At 27.8% G+C, this 20681-nt stretch overlaps 1 protein-coding gene across 1 annotated transcript in view; it reads right to left on the bottom strand.

Moving 5' to 3' along the window:
- LOC142324433 (A-type potassium channel modulatory protein KCNIP1) overlaps positions 1-20681 on the bottom strand; it is a 445118-nt gene that overhangs the window by 129725 nt on the left and 294712 nt on the right. The window contains exon 2 of the mRNA XM_075365265.1: positions 7676-7745. Within this exon, the coding sequence (XP_075221380.1) occupies positions 7676-7745 (70 nt within the window). The remainder of the gene's footprint in view (positions 1-7675; positions 7746-20681) is intronic.

Genomic DNA, 20681 nt, shown 5'->3' with positions numbered 1-20681 from the left:
ATGGATTTATAAATCAATAATTTATTTTCTACTGAAAGCCGAGATCTATGTCCTATTAGCCAGTATGTTCTTAAACATGAGGTTCAACTGTATCCGCTTAGATTTAATATGTTTTTACCAGGTAAGTCATCGGTCATGATGAAAACCTGAAAATTTACAGTCTTGAGAACGTGGAATTGGAATACTGAAGATAGAAACAGTTGGACAGTGTTCCTTTCGAAGGGTGAACGTGACGTGTTTCGACTTTGTTTCATTTATCTTTATTTCCCAACTTGTAAGCCAGGATTCGAGGAGAGTGAGATAACCCTGAATCTGATGTAATAGTTGGATTTTCGTGAACAGCAGGACTTTCAGTATCGTCAGCAAACGTTGCAACTGTGGTATCCACCGTAATTGGCAAGTTGGCTGTAAACAGAACATACAATATGGGTCCAAAAACGGTTCCTTGAAGTACCCTGATTGTATAGGGACCTCCTCACGTTTAACTTGAAAACATCTGTACTCTATGCAAGATTTCAGCACTACATAGAAAAGATGCGGTAAAACCTTTTTCAGTTTATAGAGCAACCCTACATACCAAACTTTGTCAAAAGTTCGATTGACATCGAGGATAACCGCTGAACAGTATTTTTTCTTATCTAGCGCATAATTTATGACGTTAACAATCCTGTTTGCTTGCTCCACATGCTCATATGAGCGTGATTTATTATTAAAAAGTGTAATAAGTAAAATACAATGAATGAAAAGTTTATTTTACAAGAGTACAATATTTCTTAAAAACCTTATTTTTTTATGTATTCCTCGATTCAGTTTAGAACTAACTGACTGAATCCAGATTACAGTTACTTTCTTTTATAAATTGTGATTGATATGAATTTTTACAGTGTGTGAAAAATGATAGATCCGACCGGGATTTGAATCAAAAACCTTCCGTTTTAAAGACGAATATAATAACATTCCTCCATAGAAGTTACAGTCTTCCGTAATCAAGCAAATAGTAAAGTATTCAAAAAATATTATACAAATGAACTGATCCTTTTTCTGCTAGTAAATAAATTATTTAGATACAATCTCTTGTTTGTATACCTGTATACCAATTAATAGAAAAGAAACACATTCTAATTATTGTTATTATTACTGTAAATTTAAATATACACACACTATTAAAGATTTAACTGTAAATAAGTGCATTATTAATACTGTATTGGACTGTAGCCAAAAAGATAATTAGTGTGATGTTTATAAAACGATTTTTTTTTTAATGAATCCTTTTCAACACTCCTTATCACAGTCATATTATCAAATTCATTAATTTTATTATTTACAAAAAGAAACAATATAGTGTGTAATTATGATGTAATTTTATAAAGAGAATCTAAATTAACTTCTCATTCCCTTAAGATACAAGAAAAACTACTTAGGCTACCCAAAACAGTTATTAAATTTTAACTAATACATTATTCTATTAAAATATTTTTTTTCTGAATAAGTTATGATTTAAAACATTAAATTTTATTGTAACTTTTATAATCAAGTGTTTCATTTTTTTAATCCAGAATTATTCTTTGTTTTATTTTTATCAGCGTTTTTCCTCCCTTTTTTTCTATTACTACCTGCTCTTGTTCATCTATCTCATTTCCTTTCAACAATTAGCTTATATATTTATTTTTCCTATGGTTTCAAGGTTTTTGGATTCATTTTTAATCTCAAGGATAACAATTTGGATTTGGTTAACAGTCAATTAACGTGACTGATTTTATGCACTTAAATGCTTTCTATTCTTTACAAAACTTTTAATATAAATATGTTTGTTATATTTTACTATATGTTCAGTTAATTACATTAAGCTTTTATTTTTTATTTATTTTTCTATTCAATTGGTTTTATTTTATTTACATATAACTGTAAATTAACTTGCATTTTTATTTGTAAAAATCTGTACCTATAAAACAACATGTCTTGACTAACTCATAATTAACGCCCAGAAAAAATTACTGAAGATAAATTGATGGAGACTGGTATACACGTTCTTACGGTGTAAGTGCATACTAAGAAAGGATTTTTTTTTAATTTACGAGTTTAATGGGTTAAAATGGGATAACATTAAATTTTATTATTTTTTGAATATTTTCGGTAACCAATGAAGACATGAAGTTGATTTTTGTGTAATTTTCATTTGAATATTTAAAAACTAATTCCTAGGTGTTTTGAAATTCGACCACGAATGGAATGAAGAAAGAAGAAAGGTAAAAAAAAAAATTGAATAATGATTGCAAATTTTCCCCAATTCCAACAAACTAAACAAGAATTCACTTACTTTCTGCTTTCAAATACTCTTCAGATAAATATTTAAAAACCATTTTCAACTTTTTTTGTATCTCGATTTTTTTAAGGGATGCGAGAGTTTACAGCGCAGCGGCTCAACAACACAGCCACTGCTACTGTTATTGTTACTGTATGGCTGCACCTGCCTCCGGCTACTTGATTAAAACCATAAAATAAAAGTTAATTTAAAAAACGTATGACTTCACGTAATTCACAGTCAGCGGCAACATCGATTTTTCTATTAATTTTTTAACGTAATAACTTACAGTAGTCAAAGATACTACAACGCGATAATTTACAGACAATAATGCAGTGTACATTACTAGCGTGGCCATGAACGACACAGATTCCCAACCTTAGGAGAGAAATTTCTCAACGGGTTTTACTTTAGCGATATCCCTCGTATAAAATTTCCCTACTTTTTAGTATTTTCAACATTTGAAAATTGAATTTAACAAAGATCTATTCGTCTACAACAAGTTTTTTTTTGTTTATTCTAAAAATACCTTTTATTCAAATCTGCATTTTTGCTATGAAGTCTTCACTTATGTTCAGATAATTTATTTTTATTTTTGATTAGTCATACTTTAAAAAAATAAGGTTTAGTAAAAAAAAAATATAGCAAGTAAACATTTAAACGTTTAAAATTTTGGAATGTTAAATTTACTCACGCAATAGAGTGCTGATATCAAAAATGCAATAATGCAAAAAAGGAAAACCACATTCAATAAATCACAAATCTTTTCCGTTTTGTGCAATTTCGTTATATTTGGGAATCGTGTGTTCTTTAATTAGAAGAAGTCAACCGTTTAACATGGTTACTTTGTATTTTGTCACAAAATGAAGAAAGAGTTGCAAAGAAACAGTCAAGAATAAATTAAGTATATCCTTCTCAAATATTTTCGTTTATTTTTAGTTTTACAAGCACCGATACATTGTAACGTAAGTGTAATAATGAGTAAAATGTACGGTTTAAGAAAATTGCAGTAAATCGAACGGGAAATACTTTTATACATTTGCTGCACGCAATAAAGGTAAATAAAATGTTATATGAATACATTTAATGTTAACAACAACGTACTCACGAACAGAATAAATTTATTTATTTGTGTGATTTTCGTTAATAGTTTATTTTAACCTTTAAAAGCAACCGACACAGCAACATAACTTTTTGTTTTAAATAAATGAGAGACTAAAATTAGCCAGACCAACAATTATTACAAGCAAGGCAGATACAGCAGCGTTGTGCAGTTTATTTTTTAAGGGTGGCACCATCGTGCCATAAAGTGGAAGGATGAGTAGCAAAGTATTAAGTTGCACGTGAAGAAGAAGGGTTTATCGTGCTCGGTGTACCAAACTACCTAACCCACCTTATGACCTTTTTCTAATTTTTAGTCCTTGACAGGGCGAACAACTCCTTCATGACTAAGAGACATTTCTCAAATTAATTTAGATCATTATTTTTTCTATCTTTTTTCATCATTTACTTCCCTTTTTTTCTTCATTATAGTTAGTTAAATACCTGCATAATTACTTTATTCTTTTATCTTAGCAGTCTTTATTCTTTTTATTATCTTTTCAAAATGTCATACGTAATCTTAAAAAAAAAAAAAAAATATAGAACAGCTATAATTAAAGAATACCGGTAATTAGGTTTAAAGAATGAAAAAAAAAATAATTAAATTAATCATGAAATACCCTAGCCCAGATTTTTTAAAAGCAATTTAATAACAGTTTACGGAAGAAAATGACAACTATTTTACTAGTTTATAAGAAATTTTATCCATTTTTAGAATTCGAAGTGGTAGAAGTCGAAATTGTACTCATAAGAATAGGCGGTTAATTTAGTCAAAATATGGGTTTCTTGATTAGTTAAAAATTGACCAGTTTCGAAAAACACGTTTCCTAAAAAGTCTTTAAAATGTAATGAAAAATTTGTCATTTTATTGTTTGGCCTCACTATTCAATGAAAATTGGCAGATATAGAATATTTTTACGCAACTGCTTATTTTGCGTACCGAAATGTTTGCTTAAATTTTTGAAAATTTTAAGCATAACTTTACTAACCAGATGAATGAATTTTATAGATGGTCTTAAGGCTTTTAATTTGATAGGTTACTAATTCTTTTACTATAAAAACTGACTGATTATATCCCATAATCGAAAACAATTTCATGAAAAGCAAATATTTTTAAATAACCTATAAAGTACTTGCTATCAATAAATAAGAAATTATCTAATATACATATTTCTTCTGGAAGGAAAGAGTAATTAATAAAACTACTTACAAAAGCTTTATTCATTTTTTTTCAGATATACGAAGAAAGCACGTTAGCGAAATTTGTTTAGCCCGAAAAATACGAGAATTTCTTGTTACAAAATTCAAGCGAGGCAAACTCAATTTCTCTTGCTTGAATTAGGTTCTACGCTAACCCACCGGGTTGGTCTAGTGGTAAACGCGTCTTCCCAAATCAGCTGATTTAAGTCGAACGTACCAGCCCTCAAGTCCTAGTAAAGGCAGTACTTTTATGCTGATTTAAATACTAGATCGTAAATTCCGGTGTTGTTTTGGTGGTTGGGTTTCAATTAATCACACATCTCAGGAATGGTCAAGCTGAAACTGTACAAGACTACACTTCATTACACACATAATATCATCCTCATTCATCCTCTGAGGTAATACTTGAACGGTAATTCCCGGAGGCTAAACAGGAAAAACAAAGAAGGTTCTACGCTAATTTTCATCGTAAAGCAATTCTAAAAAAAATTAAATGGTAGGCTTATTCATAACGTTTAAAACGAAAAAATCAACAACAGTAGTACTTCCGAGGCTTAACAGTGGTTATCTGCTTTTAATTGGGCATTTTTACACGCTAAAATACACCTTTATCATCTATCTTTTAAAATTATGTAAATATAATTGGAAATCAGGCTCTTGTTCATGCATGAATAAATAACTACACAATTTATGAATTAATTAATAAAACAAGGCTATTACACGCGTTTTAACGGCTTAAATACAGATATAAAACCTTTTACTCTTTGAATTCTTTATTTGCAAGAAATATATAAAAAAATAAATTCTTTGTGTCATTTTATTCCTTTCTTTTCTAATAACTTTTCTGATTTTACTGGAAAAATTGTTAAAATTTATATATTTGTCCACTAAAAGAAAAAAACGACCGGTTTCATTTTAATACATTTTTCGAAAAATAACTTTTTTTTTTAAATCACTCCAAGCTTTTTAAAAATTGATATAAAAGAAAAAAAGATATACTATTAATTCAGTAAATAAATACGTGTTAAAATTAAGATATAAAAAAAATCTTCAGATAAGTATTGAATTGAAATGATTGAATGTGGATTTTATTTGATTTCAGTTGCACTATTGTGGGGTTTGTCGACGTACGAGTGGAAATCATGAAATATAAAGTAAAATGTTTGTCGTTACAAGCGGAAAATTTACTCTATAGGGGATATCAGTCAAATGTTACATACTTTGATATTTAATTAATCTACACAAGTTTCTAGGGTATCTTTGTTATTTACAATAACAGAAGGTAGGTATGAGTAAAACTAATATTTAACACAGTTAAAAAAGCAATAAATTCGACTTGTAAATATTTTTTTTATTATATTCAACCTTCTACCAAATGCACCGATTTCAATTTTATCATTTTGTTTTGTATACAGAGTTCTCTGGTAGTCTCGTGGTACACTTTTTTTAAGATTACATCAGTGGAAGAATTTTAAGCAAAAAATTTAAGATATTTAAAGATATTTTTTATTTGTTTGTCATCTTCATAAATAAGTACTGGATTATTAAGTATAATATGCGTAACCTATAGCTGTATTATGATAATCAAACTTGAATTAAAATGATATGATAATATGCTAATTATCATTTCAGATAACCATAGTTCATACTCAACAGAACTTATTTATTATCGTTTCATTTCATTATCTTACTTATTTATAATAACATGAAGGTATTCCATTATTTGTTTTTTTTTAATAACAACTTCATCCGTAGTTAAAGTACTTAAATTTTACTTAACATAAAGGCTCGTAGGTCTAATTCAAGTATAAAAAAATAAAATTAAAAAAAATGTCAGAAATAATTAAAATCAACTTTAAAAAATTATTAAAAAGAAAGTAGTATAATATTTTATTAAATTTCGACTTTTTGATGTCTGCATCAAACTTAAACGTTAGTATGTTGTTGCTTTTTTTTCATTTTTCGCGGAATTTAAAACTATAAATTTAAAGACAGTATTATTTTTTGTTGCATTTTAGAAAACTGTTTTACGTATTTCAGTCTACGTAATATTTCAAAAAATTCTAAAGTTAAAAATATTCATGATCCCTTGAATCTACATTAAATTTAAACTGCGATAGGCTAAAATTCAAAAGGCGAGATTCAATTGTATTCGAATTTTAAGATGCAAATCGATACACTTTTTTATCTTAAAATACGGTAGATTTCAACAATCTGAATGCAAATTACGCATACCATATTATCCGTTTTCATTATCTACAAACAAATTCCGTTGTATCTTTCCCCTCAGTCAAGTATTCCGAATTAAGGTGTGGTGATACCAAACTGATTACGTGACGCAACAATCAAGTTATATTTCATCACGTTCGATTCCCTGGTCCTGTCTTCCAATCATTGTTTATTGTTGAGTTTTAATAGACAATACATCCTGATGAATTTAGAAACAAAAATGGATTTAGCTAAAGGTCTTATCTAAATTAATTTGCACCTGAGATCTTGGGGATTTCAATTATCATCGGTGACAAAAGCTCTATCTTTTTTATAATTCAAGATCACTGTGGTAAAAATCATTATTGTATAATTATAATAAACTAATATAAATCATTATTATATGATTCGATAAATAAACTTTTATTTGTATTTTTATATTTAATTTTCTATTTTTAATAATGTAGAGAAAAATAAATTCATGAACTATAATAAAAGTAAGTCAAAATAATGAAGCAATGTATCAAATTTTTTAAATCTTAGGTATCAGTGTAATTATATAGTTTTCAGTAAAATTATTAACTGATTTAACAACCTCAAAATATTTTTTATTTTTTTATTTTCGTAATACATAGACTTATCTAAAAAAAAAAAAAAAGTTTATGTAGATCTAGTGCTTGACATAATGACTGATTGATCGATTCTATTAAACATTTAATCTTCAGTAACATTCAATCTAAATAATTTAGCTCTAAAAACGTTCACATGTTTTATGTAATATAATATAAAAATCTACAAAATATAATAATAAGATAATTATAAAAATAAATGTTTCATATACTATACATTAATAAAATAACTTACTTCCATGTGGGAAGAACTTAGCGTAAATATCTTTAAAAGCTTCTTCATGAACAACTCCTTCTGGGCACTCCTATAATAAAAAATAAAAAAAAAACAATAAGATTATTGTATTATTAGTTGTTTAGAAAAAAATTATTATAATTAAAAAAGAAAATTGAATTCGAAATTCAGTTAACTGGCATTTAAAAATATTGGTACAGAATTCACACAAAATACAAATAAATGATTTATCATTAATTTTTTTTTCTTATTTAAGATGATTAATCGTAAAAATTTTTATCATATGTCATTATTAATGATCCATTTTTTATTTTGAATTAAATAAAACTGTTTATGTTTACTGACAGTATATTTTCATTTGTCGGTATTTAATACTATTAACTGAAGCGTGTATAGATAACAATAAAGTTAACATGTTTTCTATCATTGTATATGTTTAAGAGGACTTAATCGTATTATTTGTAGGTGGCCTGACAGTAGTAAATAATCATTCTCTAAAATCGCTTGCTCGTTTAAAAAAAAAAAGCTGATGTAAACACCACACGACTTCCTTATACGCCTATTAAATTACATATACATATTTAAAAAAAATTAAAAGTACATAAAATTTTTATTTCATTAATAACTTCTTATAATTTTTATTTCTATTGTTATTATGAAATTATTATTTATTGTAACAATTTTTTTTTCAATCAGAGGTTAATAATTACAAAAAAATCAATATATTTAAATTAAAAAAAAGGAGATGAATTCGGATTCGAGGTCGATTGCCTTCCCCCTGTAAAATTCAAATATTTCATTAATTAAAATTTTATTTGGCTACAACTCTGGAACTAATGAAAATAAGCACCACTTATGATATATCGTTGAACAGCTTTCAATGGAAGCTTATTACTGCAGTTAAGAAAAAGTCCAAAATTCAAACTTTTTGAATTTTGGACTTTTTTGGACAATTTTGGGTCCAGTCGATTGCAATCAAAAGAGTAGGTGCAAAACAAGATATTACAACAGTTCTCAATACAGAATTTTAACATTCTACGGCTATTCGGTTTTGAGTTATGTACATACGTACGAACATACAGACGTCACGCCGAAACTAGTCAAAATGGATTCAGGAATGGTCAAAATGGATGTTTCCGTTGAAATCTGGAAAGCGAGATTTTCGCGATCACAAGACTTCCTTTACTTCGTACAAGGAAGTGATAACAAGCATCTTATCTTTAGATTTATTTGGAAAAAATGAGGGCCGAAGTGATTTTCTGGCCAACTTTCTGATTTAAATACTTTAAAACATCTTAGCGTTTCAAGCTGTACCAATTTCATCTGATAATCAGCTCAATATGTGACACTTTCATTTTGTCACCACAGAGACTGAATGTGTAACGAATGAAATTTTTATTGCAGTTTTTCTTATGGTTACGTGTTATATATAGCACGTAACCACATATGTTATATATAACATATTTATTATTTATTATATAACATATTATTTATTCTTATGTTATATATAACATAAAAAAGATTGGGATAAATAGCATAAAGTAAAGTCAACGTAACTTTTACTTTTGGAAATAATGGGTCACTGCAGTACTGTCTGCATTAAAAAAGGGAATTTTATAAGGACACATATTGTTATAATATAATTATAGACTTTCTTTACAATAATTTTGCCGTTTCGTACAAAACTGACCCAAATTGTTAGTCGAACAAGATGTTTTAACAAGAAGGACGGTGGAATGAATTTTAATAAAAATTTGACGTGCTTCTTACATAAATTGAAGTATTATTTAATTTAAATCCAAATTTATTTTCTGAAGGTCACCTCCAACGTCTAGACGAAAAGTAGGTTTTGGAAATTTAATCTTTTAACATTTTATTTTAGGACAAAAAGTTCACAATACATTCTGTGGAAGAATTACTGAACACGTCAAATAATTTTGATGATGAGTGAAGTTTTTTCTGCAGGCACATTCTACATTTCCTCCAGAAACTCTTGAATTTTTCGGTTGTACATATATGTATGGTATCAATCATAGTAGTTAATCTGATTTCCAAACTGGCTGTGGACTGACCGGGGGCATTATCGTAAGATGCCTTATCGGGGTTATTCCTTTCAAGTTTAATAAAGCTGCAGTTTTTCTTTCACTATTCATTCCTTTTATTCATAATTTGACAATTCTTGTCCTACAAAAAATCTTATTTACTTCATTTGAAGATTCTATATTAAAAATACTTCCTTAGACAGATCTGGGGAATCTGTTTTCAGTCCGATGGTTGCAAGCTAAACATAATGAAGAATGTATGATAAATTCGAACCTAAAATCTCTCCTGAAGTACAATTCAAACTTTGAAAAAACCTTTGCAAGAAACATATTTTGTAATTTCGATTTACTTATTGAATAAAAATTTCATAAAAGGAACAAAAATTTTGTCAAATAGAACTTAATATAACTTATTTGAAAGTAGATTTCTCAGAGATAATTAGATAGATGTAGGCTAACAATTGCAGGAAAAGTAATATTTCATTTAGCTGACAATGAAAATGAGTACTTCCAGTCAGAAAGATTGCACTATTTACCAACTTTATCTGGGATAATTCTGTACTCACAGAAATTTACGTAGGTTATAAAAGTATATGAAACAAGTGTAATAAGAAAGAACGTTAAAATGCTGAGGTAGAAAAGCTGAGAGATAGTAAGAAAATATGAACGATTGGGGGAAAGGAATTACAGAAAGAGTGAGAAGAGAGAGGGGAAGGGTGAGAAACATCTCTTACGGTAATTACAGGGAAAACGGTTTGAGATAATTGTTAGAGTATCAAAGAGCAATTCTGCTAAAAGCTTTGTCATCATCATCATTATCATCTTCATAATATTTGCACACAAGAGTACATAGAATAAGGACAAAAAGAAGAAGGAAATAATAATGATGTAAATACAATGAATGCATTAAGCTTGTTTAGTATGCGAGCTCCGATTTTTGGATCGTTTCTTTTAAATATAAAGCACATATATATATATATACATACATACACATCTACAAAGTTTAAAATGTAGAATACAGACTGTATCACGAAGTTCTCCCGGGACATTCATAAGCTATTCTAATCGTGAAATCGGGAAGAAGTTCATACAAACATATGTCTAAAAATGCATCATTTGAGAGTTATGGCTAGTGAAAGATTTCGCTCAGACTTCAGCTACCCTGGTGAAATGAGGTCGTACTGAAATTTTTAAGACGTTAATTAAATGGTAGAATTAGTGATTTATTATGTTTTTTGACCTAATAAAGTAAATAAAATAGATCCTAGAACCGTAAGTGCAGTAATTTTTGGGAAAGCTGCAATTAAAACCAGTAAATTGAGGTACAACACCGTGTTTTTTTATGTTTGATGTACAATAACTTTGTCAAATTGTTATAAACATATAACAGTTTTAAACAAATATTGTAAAGAATTTAATTCTGAATAAAATTGTGTAAGATAAATTGAATAAAACAAAGAAAAGTTAGAACTTTATTTAGAAACAGTACATTACTACATTTGTCTGAAAAGTTCTTACTTAATTTAAACAAAAACCAAACTATTTTTTGTTGAGGTGAAAAATTTGTAAAAACAAAATTTATTGTTAAAAGCTGCTGATGAAAATTTAAAAAAATTTGGAAATTACACAATTTTAAAATAAAAATTACTTATATAATATCATTTTTTTATTAATGACATATATACAATAAATTATTTTAAAAATTATTATTTCAAAGTTGGCAATAAAAATAACCACAGCTGATCAACAATGCCTACCTCTTCCATTATTATTAGTAGTAATAGTAGTTATCAGGTAATAGTAGTTATAGGTATAGTAGTAACAGTAGTTATTACTGATAACAATACAATACTTGTATTAGTATTAGTAGAAGAGGTTGTGGTAGTCCCATGAGAATTTAATGATACTCTGTGTATAACAGGAATTTATATATTTTACTCCTAAGAGGATGTTTAGGAATATTAACCAAAATCATTTTGATTAACAAGCCATTCAAGATAAATGCTTAGATCAGGGGATCTGAAAAATTAAAATTTGTGTTACTACATACTAAACTATAGCTACAAATAAATTTTTCTTTTATCGCTAAGGGAAATTAAAGGTTGCGAAAAAGATTTACTTTACTTAAATAGGATACTCGTATCTAATTAAATTATCTCCTGAGTTGGTAGAAAGGTGAAATTTTGTATAGTTTATTCCATACAGGATCTTCAGTTGATTAAGCAAATATATTTTCATTAAAAAATTGAAAGGCTCAAAATTTTATACTGAGAACAGTAAAGCAGGTAAATCGAACCAGGTAGTAACTTTCCTTTAGATGTTTATAATGTTTTAATTAAACAGAATTTTTTTTTAATATACAATTTGGAGGTGAAAAGAGAAGCAGCCAATACTAAAAGAACCAGCATTTCCTACTTCAGTTAAAATGCAACACTGAAATTTATCAGGAATTTATTCCAATATACAGAATGTTTTATTACACTGGTGATTGTACTTTGAGGATTAAGGAAGAGGATATAAACAGCTGGAAAAATAGCCAGAAAATCTTGACAGCCGATTGGATGAAATCGTTTCTTATCATATCAATTAAAAATAACAGTAAAAAAAGCTGAAAACATAGTTGTAGGACTTTCTTATCAGGCGACTTATTTCTGATACACGGTTTACACACACACAAAAAAAAATTTAATTAAAAATATTTATCATTTTATTTAAATATAATATTTTTTGTTTATTTAATTCAGTGATTCAAATTACAGCGCGCCTGCATACCGTATTTCATTCACGCAGGTGTAGCGGTACTAGCGGCCAATTTAAATACTTTTTTACTCTTTAAATACTATTCACTTATTTAATTTTATCCCTACTTGTGACGTCACAACATAGAAGACGACTGATTACAACAGTTGTAGATAAGTGCTACACTAGTGCTTCTTGTGGTGAGTGGAGGTTCTATTGACACATTATACCCACTTAGCCACTATTTTATTTAGAGCATTTTTTTCAAGTGGGGATGCGATTTTGCAAAAGTCTTTTTTTTCAGATATTATTATTTTTTAATTATTTACAAATGTGCTGAAGAAAAATATGATCATAATTAGGTGAAATCTCGAGATACTGAGGGTGACCTTGCTCTACAGCATAACCCGTTGTCCTTTTAAGTTGATAATTTAATGGCATCAATGCTCCTTATATAGAAGTAATCTGACCAAATTTGACCAAAATCGGCCCAGTAGTTCTATAGATATAAGGTGATTTTAAAGAGCAACACCAAACATACACATGCACATCCGAACATTTGAAAATTTCTACCCGGTTTTCGGGTTCTTTGGTTTCCTTAGGTGTCAAAACGTCAAAATCCGGTGAAAACCGCAAAAGCCCTAATTGGACCGATTACAATATTTTCCCTTTTAAAGCTATATCTCTACTACAGCGCTAGATGAGAAAGTAAAATTTAATAAAATAAGTTAATTAGTAATTTTATGTTTCATTTTAGAATTTTAACAGTTTTATTGAAGAAAAAAAATCTTTGAAAGGAAAGGTCAACTGTTACTTTATATATAAAAAAAGAAAATCATTTATTCCTATTTAAAAAAAATGGAAATATGTTAACTGTTAATTTTAATATACAATAATTTTTATTTAACACAATATATTTTTAATTTCATTGCCTTAGGGTTTTTAATTGCAATAGTGGAATGAATATGAAATTAAAGAGAAGCTTTAATTTAAATTTTTATTCCAGTTACGGACAATCATTTGTGTTATACCACTGTAAAATTCAATGAAAATGATTGCTTAACAGATTCATCAGTTTAGTATTTTCCTTCATACTTTACACAAGAAACCAAAACATTATTTTAAATGCATTAAGGAGAATTGCAAGATAGGCGAACCAACAATGGCATTCTATTCTCTAGAATCAATAATTTCAAATGGGTTTAAATTACAAAAAAAAAATTAATATATTTCATTTAATCTTTTTTATATTAAAAAATGAGTTGATTGAAGTTATATCCCACCTTAAGGAATAAGTTTGTGAAATATTAATTGGAAAAAATAATAATTTTTCCGACTGCAAAATACGGTTAACTGTAAACTATTTACCAAATTTCTATAAAAGTTTATTGAATGACAACATTTTTAAAAGCAGTATTTTTCTAAAAAATATACTTTAAGCATTTTATGAATTTAACTATTTTACAAAGAAATTTTGGAAACAGTATATGCAACATTGTTTCAAAAAGAAAAAGGAGGGGTGGTTTAATATGTTATTTTGCAATACTACATTCACTGTTCCTTTAGTCGCAATGAATGTAAATGACTTGAGAGGTAAAAGACGCTCATATCGCTAGTCTCTTCTGTGCTTAACTGATGTTAACTGACCATTTAGTGATCAGTAACACTGAGATATTGAAGTCAAGACGGAAATAGAAAGTGGGACACTAAATTTGATAGAGATTTAAAAGATCTAAAGAAGAATAAAAAATAAAAATTGATGATATACTAACCAAATAGATATGTAAATACAACTGAATTGGCTTATATACAATAGTAGGTAAAATTTATAGGATTGGAGAAGCATGCTCAGATTTTCAATGAAATCATTATTTCTGTAAAACCAATAAAAACAGGAGGATATAGATGTGAGAATTATAAGACTATAAGTTTAATACTTCGTATTTTCAAATTAATATATATATAATTAATTCAAAAATTAAGAATAATTTATAAGGGAATAGAAGAAAAGGTAAAATTTATAATAGATGAAAACAATTTGATTTCAGAAAGATAGGAAAACGAGAAGCAACGTAAGTTATTTTAAGACCAGAACGTTAAAGATTTTAAGAAATGGATTAAAATTTGAAAAAAAAAAGAACCTTTCTACTTCTTTGTACGAAGTAAAGAAGTATTGTGATCGCGAAGAATTTCAGTTTTCAGATTTCAACGGAAATATCCATTTTCACCTTCGTTAAATCCATTTTGACCAGCTTCGGCGTGACGTGCGTACGTACGTATGTATCTCGCTCGCATAACTCAAAATTGATTAGCCGTAGTATGTTGAAATTTTGGATTTAGGACTGTTGTAACATCTAGTTGTGCACCTAACCTTTTGATTGCAATTGAATGAATCAAAAGTGTCCAAGAAAGCTCAAAATCCAAAACAATTTGGATTTTGGACTTTTTCTTAACTGCAGTAATAAGCTCTCATTTAGAGCTTTTAAATGATACATCATAAGTGGTATTTATTTTCATTGGTTCCATAGCCAAATGAAATTTTAATTTAAGAAATATTTCGATCTTATAAGGGGAAGGCACATCGGTTCGAATGCGACTTCATCTCTTTATTTTAATTTAAATATATTGATTTATTAATAATTGTTCACCTCTGATTGTAAAAAGGTTTTTACGATAAATAATAATTTAATAATAATATTAAAAAAACTGAAAAAATATCAGAAGTTATTTACAAAATAAAATTTTATGTACTTTTCATTTTAAAGAAATGTGTTTATTAATGTGTTAAATGTGTTTATGTAATTTAGTAGGCGTACAAAGAAGTCATGTGCTGCCTACATCAGATTTTTTTAATTGAAACAAGTCTACTGGCTACGATACGATAAACTAAGTAAATGCACAATAGTACAGATAAAGGATGTAATCTATACTGTTCGTTTTTAAATGTGTATATGGACGTAACTATTAAAGGATTAAAAATCAATTTTAGAACAGAGTAATAATCCAAGGAAAAATAACAATAAAAGTAATAAATGGTTATTGATTCACTGCAGCGGGAGAAATTCAATTTCAATTCAAAGGTATTAAAATGGGACAGAAAGGAGGAAATCTGAAATGAAATATTAATATTTTAAATACAATAATCCATACGGAAGAATTTTGTTGTTTATGTTCTAAAATTATAAGAGATTTAGATAATAAAGATCAACAGCAGAGTTTCAACAGCTAACGGAGCAAAGAAATTTAGTAGGATTATATTATATTTAGCAAATATTAGCTCAGAATAAAACGCTTTATAACAGAAAAAATTGACAATCCAGAAGCCAGAAACATTAAGATATAGTCTTTTTAGATATAGCGAAAAAATATGAATTTTGAAAATAGGCAAGTTATAGAATACGAAATGAGATGTTATGTGAATTAAATAAGACAGAAGTCTGTGGCATAATCGTATAAAGAGATATTCCAGTATATATATATATTAATTATTTCAGTTAATTAAACACACACGCGCGTGCGCGCCTAACATAAATATACTTTGTGTACACACACACACACACACACACACAAGCACACACACACACGTCCACATTCGAGTGTGTAAGTTAGGTGTCATAACCGCAATAGTTGTAGGAAACCTGAAATCTGAAATGAGTTACAAGTTAAACCTAAAAATGATACAGTGCGATCATTTTTTTTTTTTTAACACACTCAAACTGAGTAACCACTTATTAGAAATTTTTGAAAATTACGATTAAGCGATTACAACAATAGTCAGAACAACATACATTAATCAACACAAAATCCACACATCTTACATGAATCGCCACTGCACTCACAGAAAGTAAAGGTTTGATGTGCTATTTCTCGACTACAAATAGTGGGCCTGATTTTTTTTACGAAACCCTTGACAATCTGGCATACCAGGATATAATTATGCAATTTATAGCTCTTCTCCAGCCTGATAAACACTATTGTTACCTGCAACAAGACGAGGGAAAACCTTCTTCTTCTCCTTCTTTCTTTTTCCTGTTTAGCCTCCGGTAACTACCGTTTAGATAATTCTTCAGAGGATGAATGAGGATGATATGTATGAGTGTAAATGAAGTGTAGTCTTGTAAAATTCTCAGTTCGACCATTCCTTAGATGTGTGGTTAACTGAAACCCAACCACCAAAGAACACCGGTATCCACGATCTAGTATTCAAATCCGTGTAAAAATAACTGGCCTTACTAGGACTTGAATGCAATAACTCTCGACTTCCAAATCAGCTGATTTGGGAAGACGCGTTAACCACTAGACCAACCCGGTGGGTTAAGAGGGAAAACCTGCCAACCTGCCATAAATCAAAAAACACCACGGAAGTTTTGGAAGAAATATTTTGTGATCGCATATTCTTCAAGATCTAGAGCGAGCAATACTATAGAGATGAATTCCATTAGCTCTGATGTCCTATACGAAGAATATCAAAAAATATGGTGCGAAGGCTTCGAACCTGTCTTCAAGAAAATGGTGGATATTTCCAAGAGTTGCTGTAAGACATTACCAGTTGTGCACAACTACGCATACATTCCACAGATCAAATCAACTGTGAGTATCTCTGTATTAAAGTCCATAGTGAAATTATAATGTATGCAAGATAAAGATCGCACTGTATAAAATTGCATCTCTAAGAAAAACTGACATTCCCTTTTAAACATATAAGCAAGCAAAAGTGAGATTTTAAGTAATTTTCAGTTGCTTTTTTCACTAAGCCAAAAGCACAATCGCAATATTAGCATGCGAGGCCCACCGAAATTCAGGAAATAATTAACGTTAAAGGTGATACTGTTCTCTACAAGTTCTCTACTGTTCTATACTTGTTCTCTACAAGTATTTGCTGCATATCGAACATCAATTACTCTAATAGAAATCAACTCTGATTTTCTTTGTAATTCTATAACGGTACTTCTTGTAATTTAGTTTATATGTTTCACAAGAAAGATTGGGATGCTATTATAAGATAAAGAGATTAATGAATCAATAAATTATATACTGCTTCTACTAAGCAACGGTGTTTATATTTATAAGTACAAAAAAATATTTTAAGTAGTATATACTTCTATTCATCTTTGTATAAACATATAAAATATGTTGCGTATGTTTGCATAACACTACGTATTAAAGAGACACTGGGTTATTGCGTCGTTACTTCGTATTCAAAAAATATTTCTACAAAAATCTTTTGTATACATTGGTAAAGAAAGATGTTTACAGATGAACGAATTGAAATTCTCTTTTTATTATTATTTTCTTTTTATTTTATTTATTTATTAATTTTTTTAAATTTAAAAATAAATGTTAAATTCAATAGATTACTGAAATTGGTTTATATAAACTTAAACTCCATGGTAGCAAATAAAACAACTAGTAATTTTTTCATTTAGAAAAAATAAATTATTTTAATTCACACATCTAACACCTATTTAAAAATATATTCAGTAAATTAACAGTTTTCTCATTGAAAGGAGAAATTCGGAACTTCTTTATACATTGTATTACAATGATGATTAATTTATATAAAATTATACTAATCTGAATAATGAAGTTTATTATTATTTACTTATTTTTATTAATTATTACATTTACTTATTATTTTTAAAGTTTCATTAAGATTAGAACAAAAAGAATGTAATAAATTACTTAATCCATTTACTAAAAATAATAACAGGTTTACTGATCACGAAAATAAAATTTGGTGTGTTTTTTCATACAAAAAATTTATTTAAAAAAAAATATTTTTTAAGATAAAATAAGTTCAATTTATTCAATGGAAACGCATCAAAGAAATAATTTGAGGAAAGTACTGAAAAATAAAAATATACATATGTATGCTACAAATAAATAAATAACTTGATATTTGATTTCTTAAATATTTGAATTTAGAAGTGCAAACGTTTTTGTATATATTATGTGAGCAGTACCAAATATATTACTTACGTATTACAATATATTTTTTTTTGTGGAAGGAAAAATATATATGTTTAAAAAAGCTGACAACAAAATTATTATACTTTCGTGGCATTAATTATTTATCCTAATCTAGTGGAATAATAAACTCACCGTACTGGTCTAGTGGTAAACTCGTCGTCGCAATTAACTTCGGTGAAAGTATAACAGCTGATTCTCCTTTAACCTGACTAACAGCTTATTTTCGAAATCGAAGGTTCTGAAGTTGGAATCTTAGTAAACTTAGCTACTTTTTTCGGATTTGAATATTAGACTATGAATAGTCTAGTATTATTAATAGATACATATCTAATAGTTGGGGTTCAAATAACCATACACCTCAGGAGTGATCTGCCTGAGCCTGTACAAGAATATACCTCATTTACATGTCATACATATCATCCTCATCTTACCGTCATGGTGGTGGAGTTCCTTATTGTTCACTAGCTGAACAGATTGCAACGTACACAACAAAAATATAAATGTACGTAGTAGAAAAAAAAGTCACAGAAAAGTTTAAAATTTAAGTAAATATATAATAATAATTCAAACAATCGATTTTTGGGAAGGGGAGAATTTGGATGCAAAATCTTATTTTAAAATTGTAAAATAAGCATATATTCATGTATTGAGATTAATATAAAATGGGGTTATATTTGCAAAAGTTTGAGAAAATTGATCCCAAAAAACTATCAATACCACCTCCTGGACACATTGATTCCAAACCTTTACCGACCAACTGCCCCATTTACACGATTTGTACTCCCTATTTACAATTTTATTTGTATAAAATTTCATCAAAATCGGTTTATCCAATCAAAAATAATTAAGCTTTTAACACGCCAAAATTACCTCCCTTTATTTTGTTTATTGGAGTCCTTCGGTCATGAAATGTCGAAAAATGAAAAAAATACCCAGACCCCATTTTGTGAATGATTACCATACTATCGTATTTGCAGCATAGATCTAGAGCAGTGATTTCATCATGTAATAAGAATAAAATAAAATTTTTCTTAACGCCAATTTTAGTTGATTAATTATCAATAATAATTCTGATATATTTTGTGTTTTAAAACTGATAATTAACACTTTATTTTCATTAAATATGAATATTATATTTTTTTTATATTTGAAATTTTCATGTTAATGGAAAACACAATGTCATATTCAATTATTTATTCGATCAGGTGAATGGATAATTCTTTTTTCATTTCTATTCATCAGAAATTACGTTTATGAAATTGTACGTATTATGTTTTATTCTATAAAATTCAAAAAGGCTTAAGCTTAAAATGCGGACATGTCAATCAATTTTAAAGCTTAAAATTTATTTGGGATAGAAGGTTTTTTTTTAATTTTGTATAATTATTATATTTTTCTTTAATATCGATTTAAATAAAAGACAAACCGATTTTAAGTCAGAAACGGGATATTTAGGATATGTTAAAAAATTACTTACGCATTCACTCTTCTGCACACATACATCGTTGTCATTTATAACTAAATTGATATTACGTGGTTTTTTCTTTAGTATAAATTTCATAATTATTTGTTACTGTGGATTAAGATTTGTAGTCTTTTATGTACAATTTAATGTTGGTGGTACATTAGTGATTTGTTTCTATGAAGTATTAAACTTCATAAATATTTCAGTAAAATTTTATTTAATATGTTTTTAATAAAATGCAAAGTAAAAAATTAGTTAAAATTATTCAAATATGTTCATAATAATTACAAAAATAACAATAATTTTATTGTTCTTAAGCATCTACGTTTTTATGTTATAGGTATATCAATTATAAAACTGTTTTTTTTATATTTGTAAAAAACAGACGTAGAAGAATACATGTTATTTCTAATTTTACCGAAATATGTAGTTTGTTATGAAATGGGTAATTTTTTTCCAATTTTCGTGATAGCATCAAGATTTTTTATAACCTTACATTTTTTAAATTTAATTTAATAATTTTATTGAGTAAATTTTATTTTGGATATTTTATCTCATACGTAATTAGATGAAGATGGGATATTATAATTTGTTCATTAATCTTCGTTAAGGTTGCCTCCTGTTTGTCTGACGTAAAATTTATGCAGTCTTAGCAGAATAAATAATAATGCTAGACTGATAACTTAACTAATAATACTAATACTAATAAAAAATAATATTGTATTTATTTTTTAAAAAAATAAATAATATAAACGTATGAAATTTTTACAAAAAATGAAATCATAAAAAT

The sequence above is a fragment of the Lycorma delicatula genome, chromosome 5 (assembly GCF_047948215.1).
Source record: "Lycorma delicatula isolate Av1 chromosome 5, ASM4794821v1, whole genome shotgun sequence".
NCBI lineage: Eukaryota > Metazoa > Arthropoda > Insecta > Hemiptera > Fulgoridae > Lycorma > Lycorma delicatula.
This window is presented reverse-complemented; position numbering and strand designations above follow the sequence as displayed.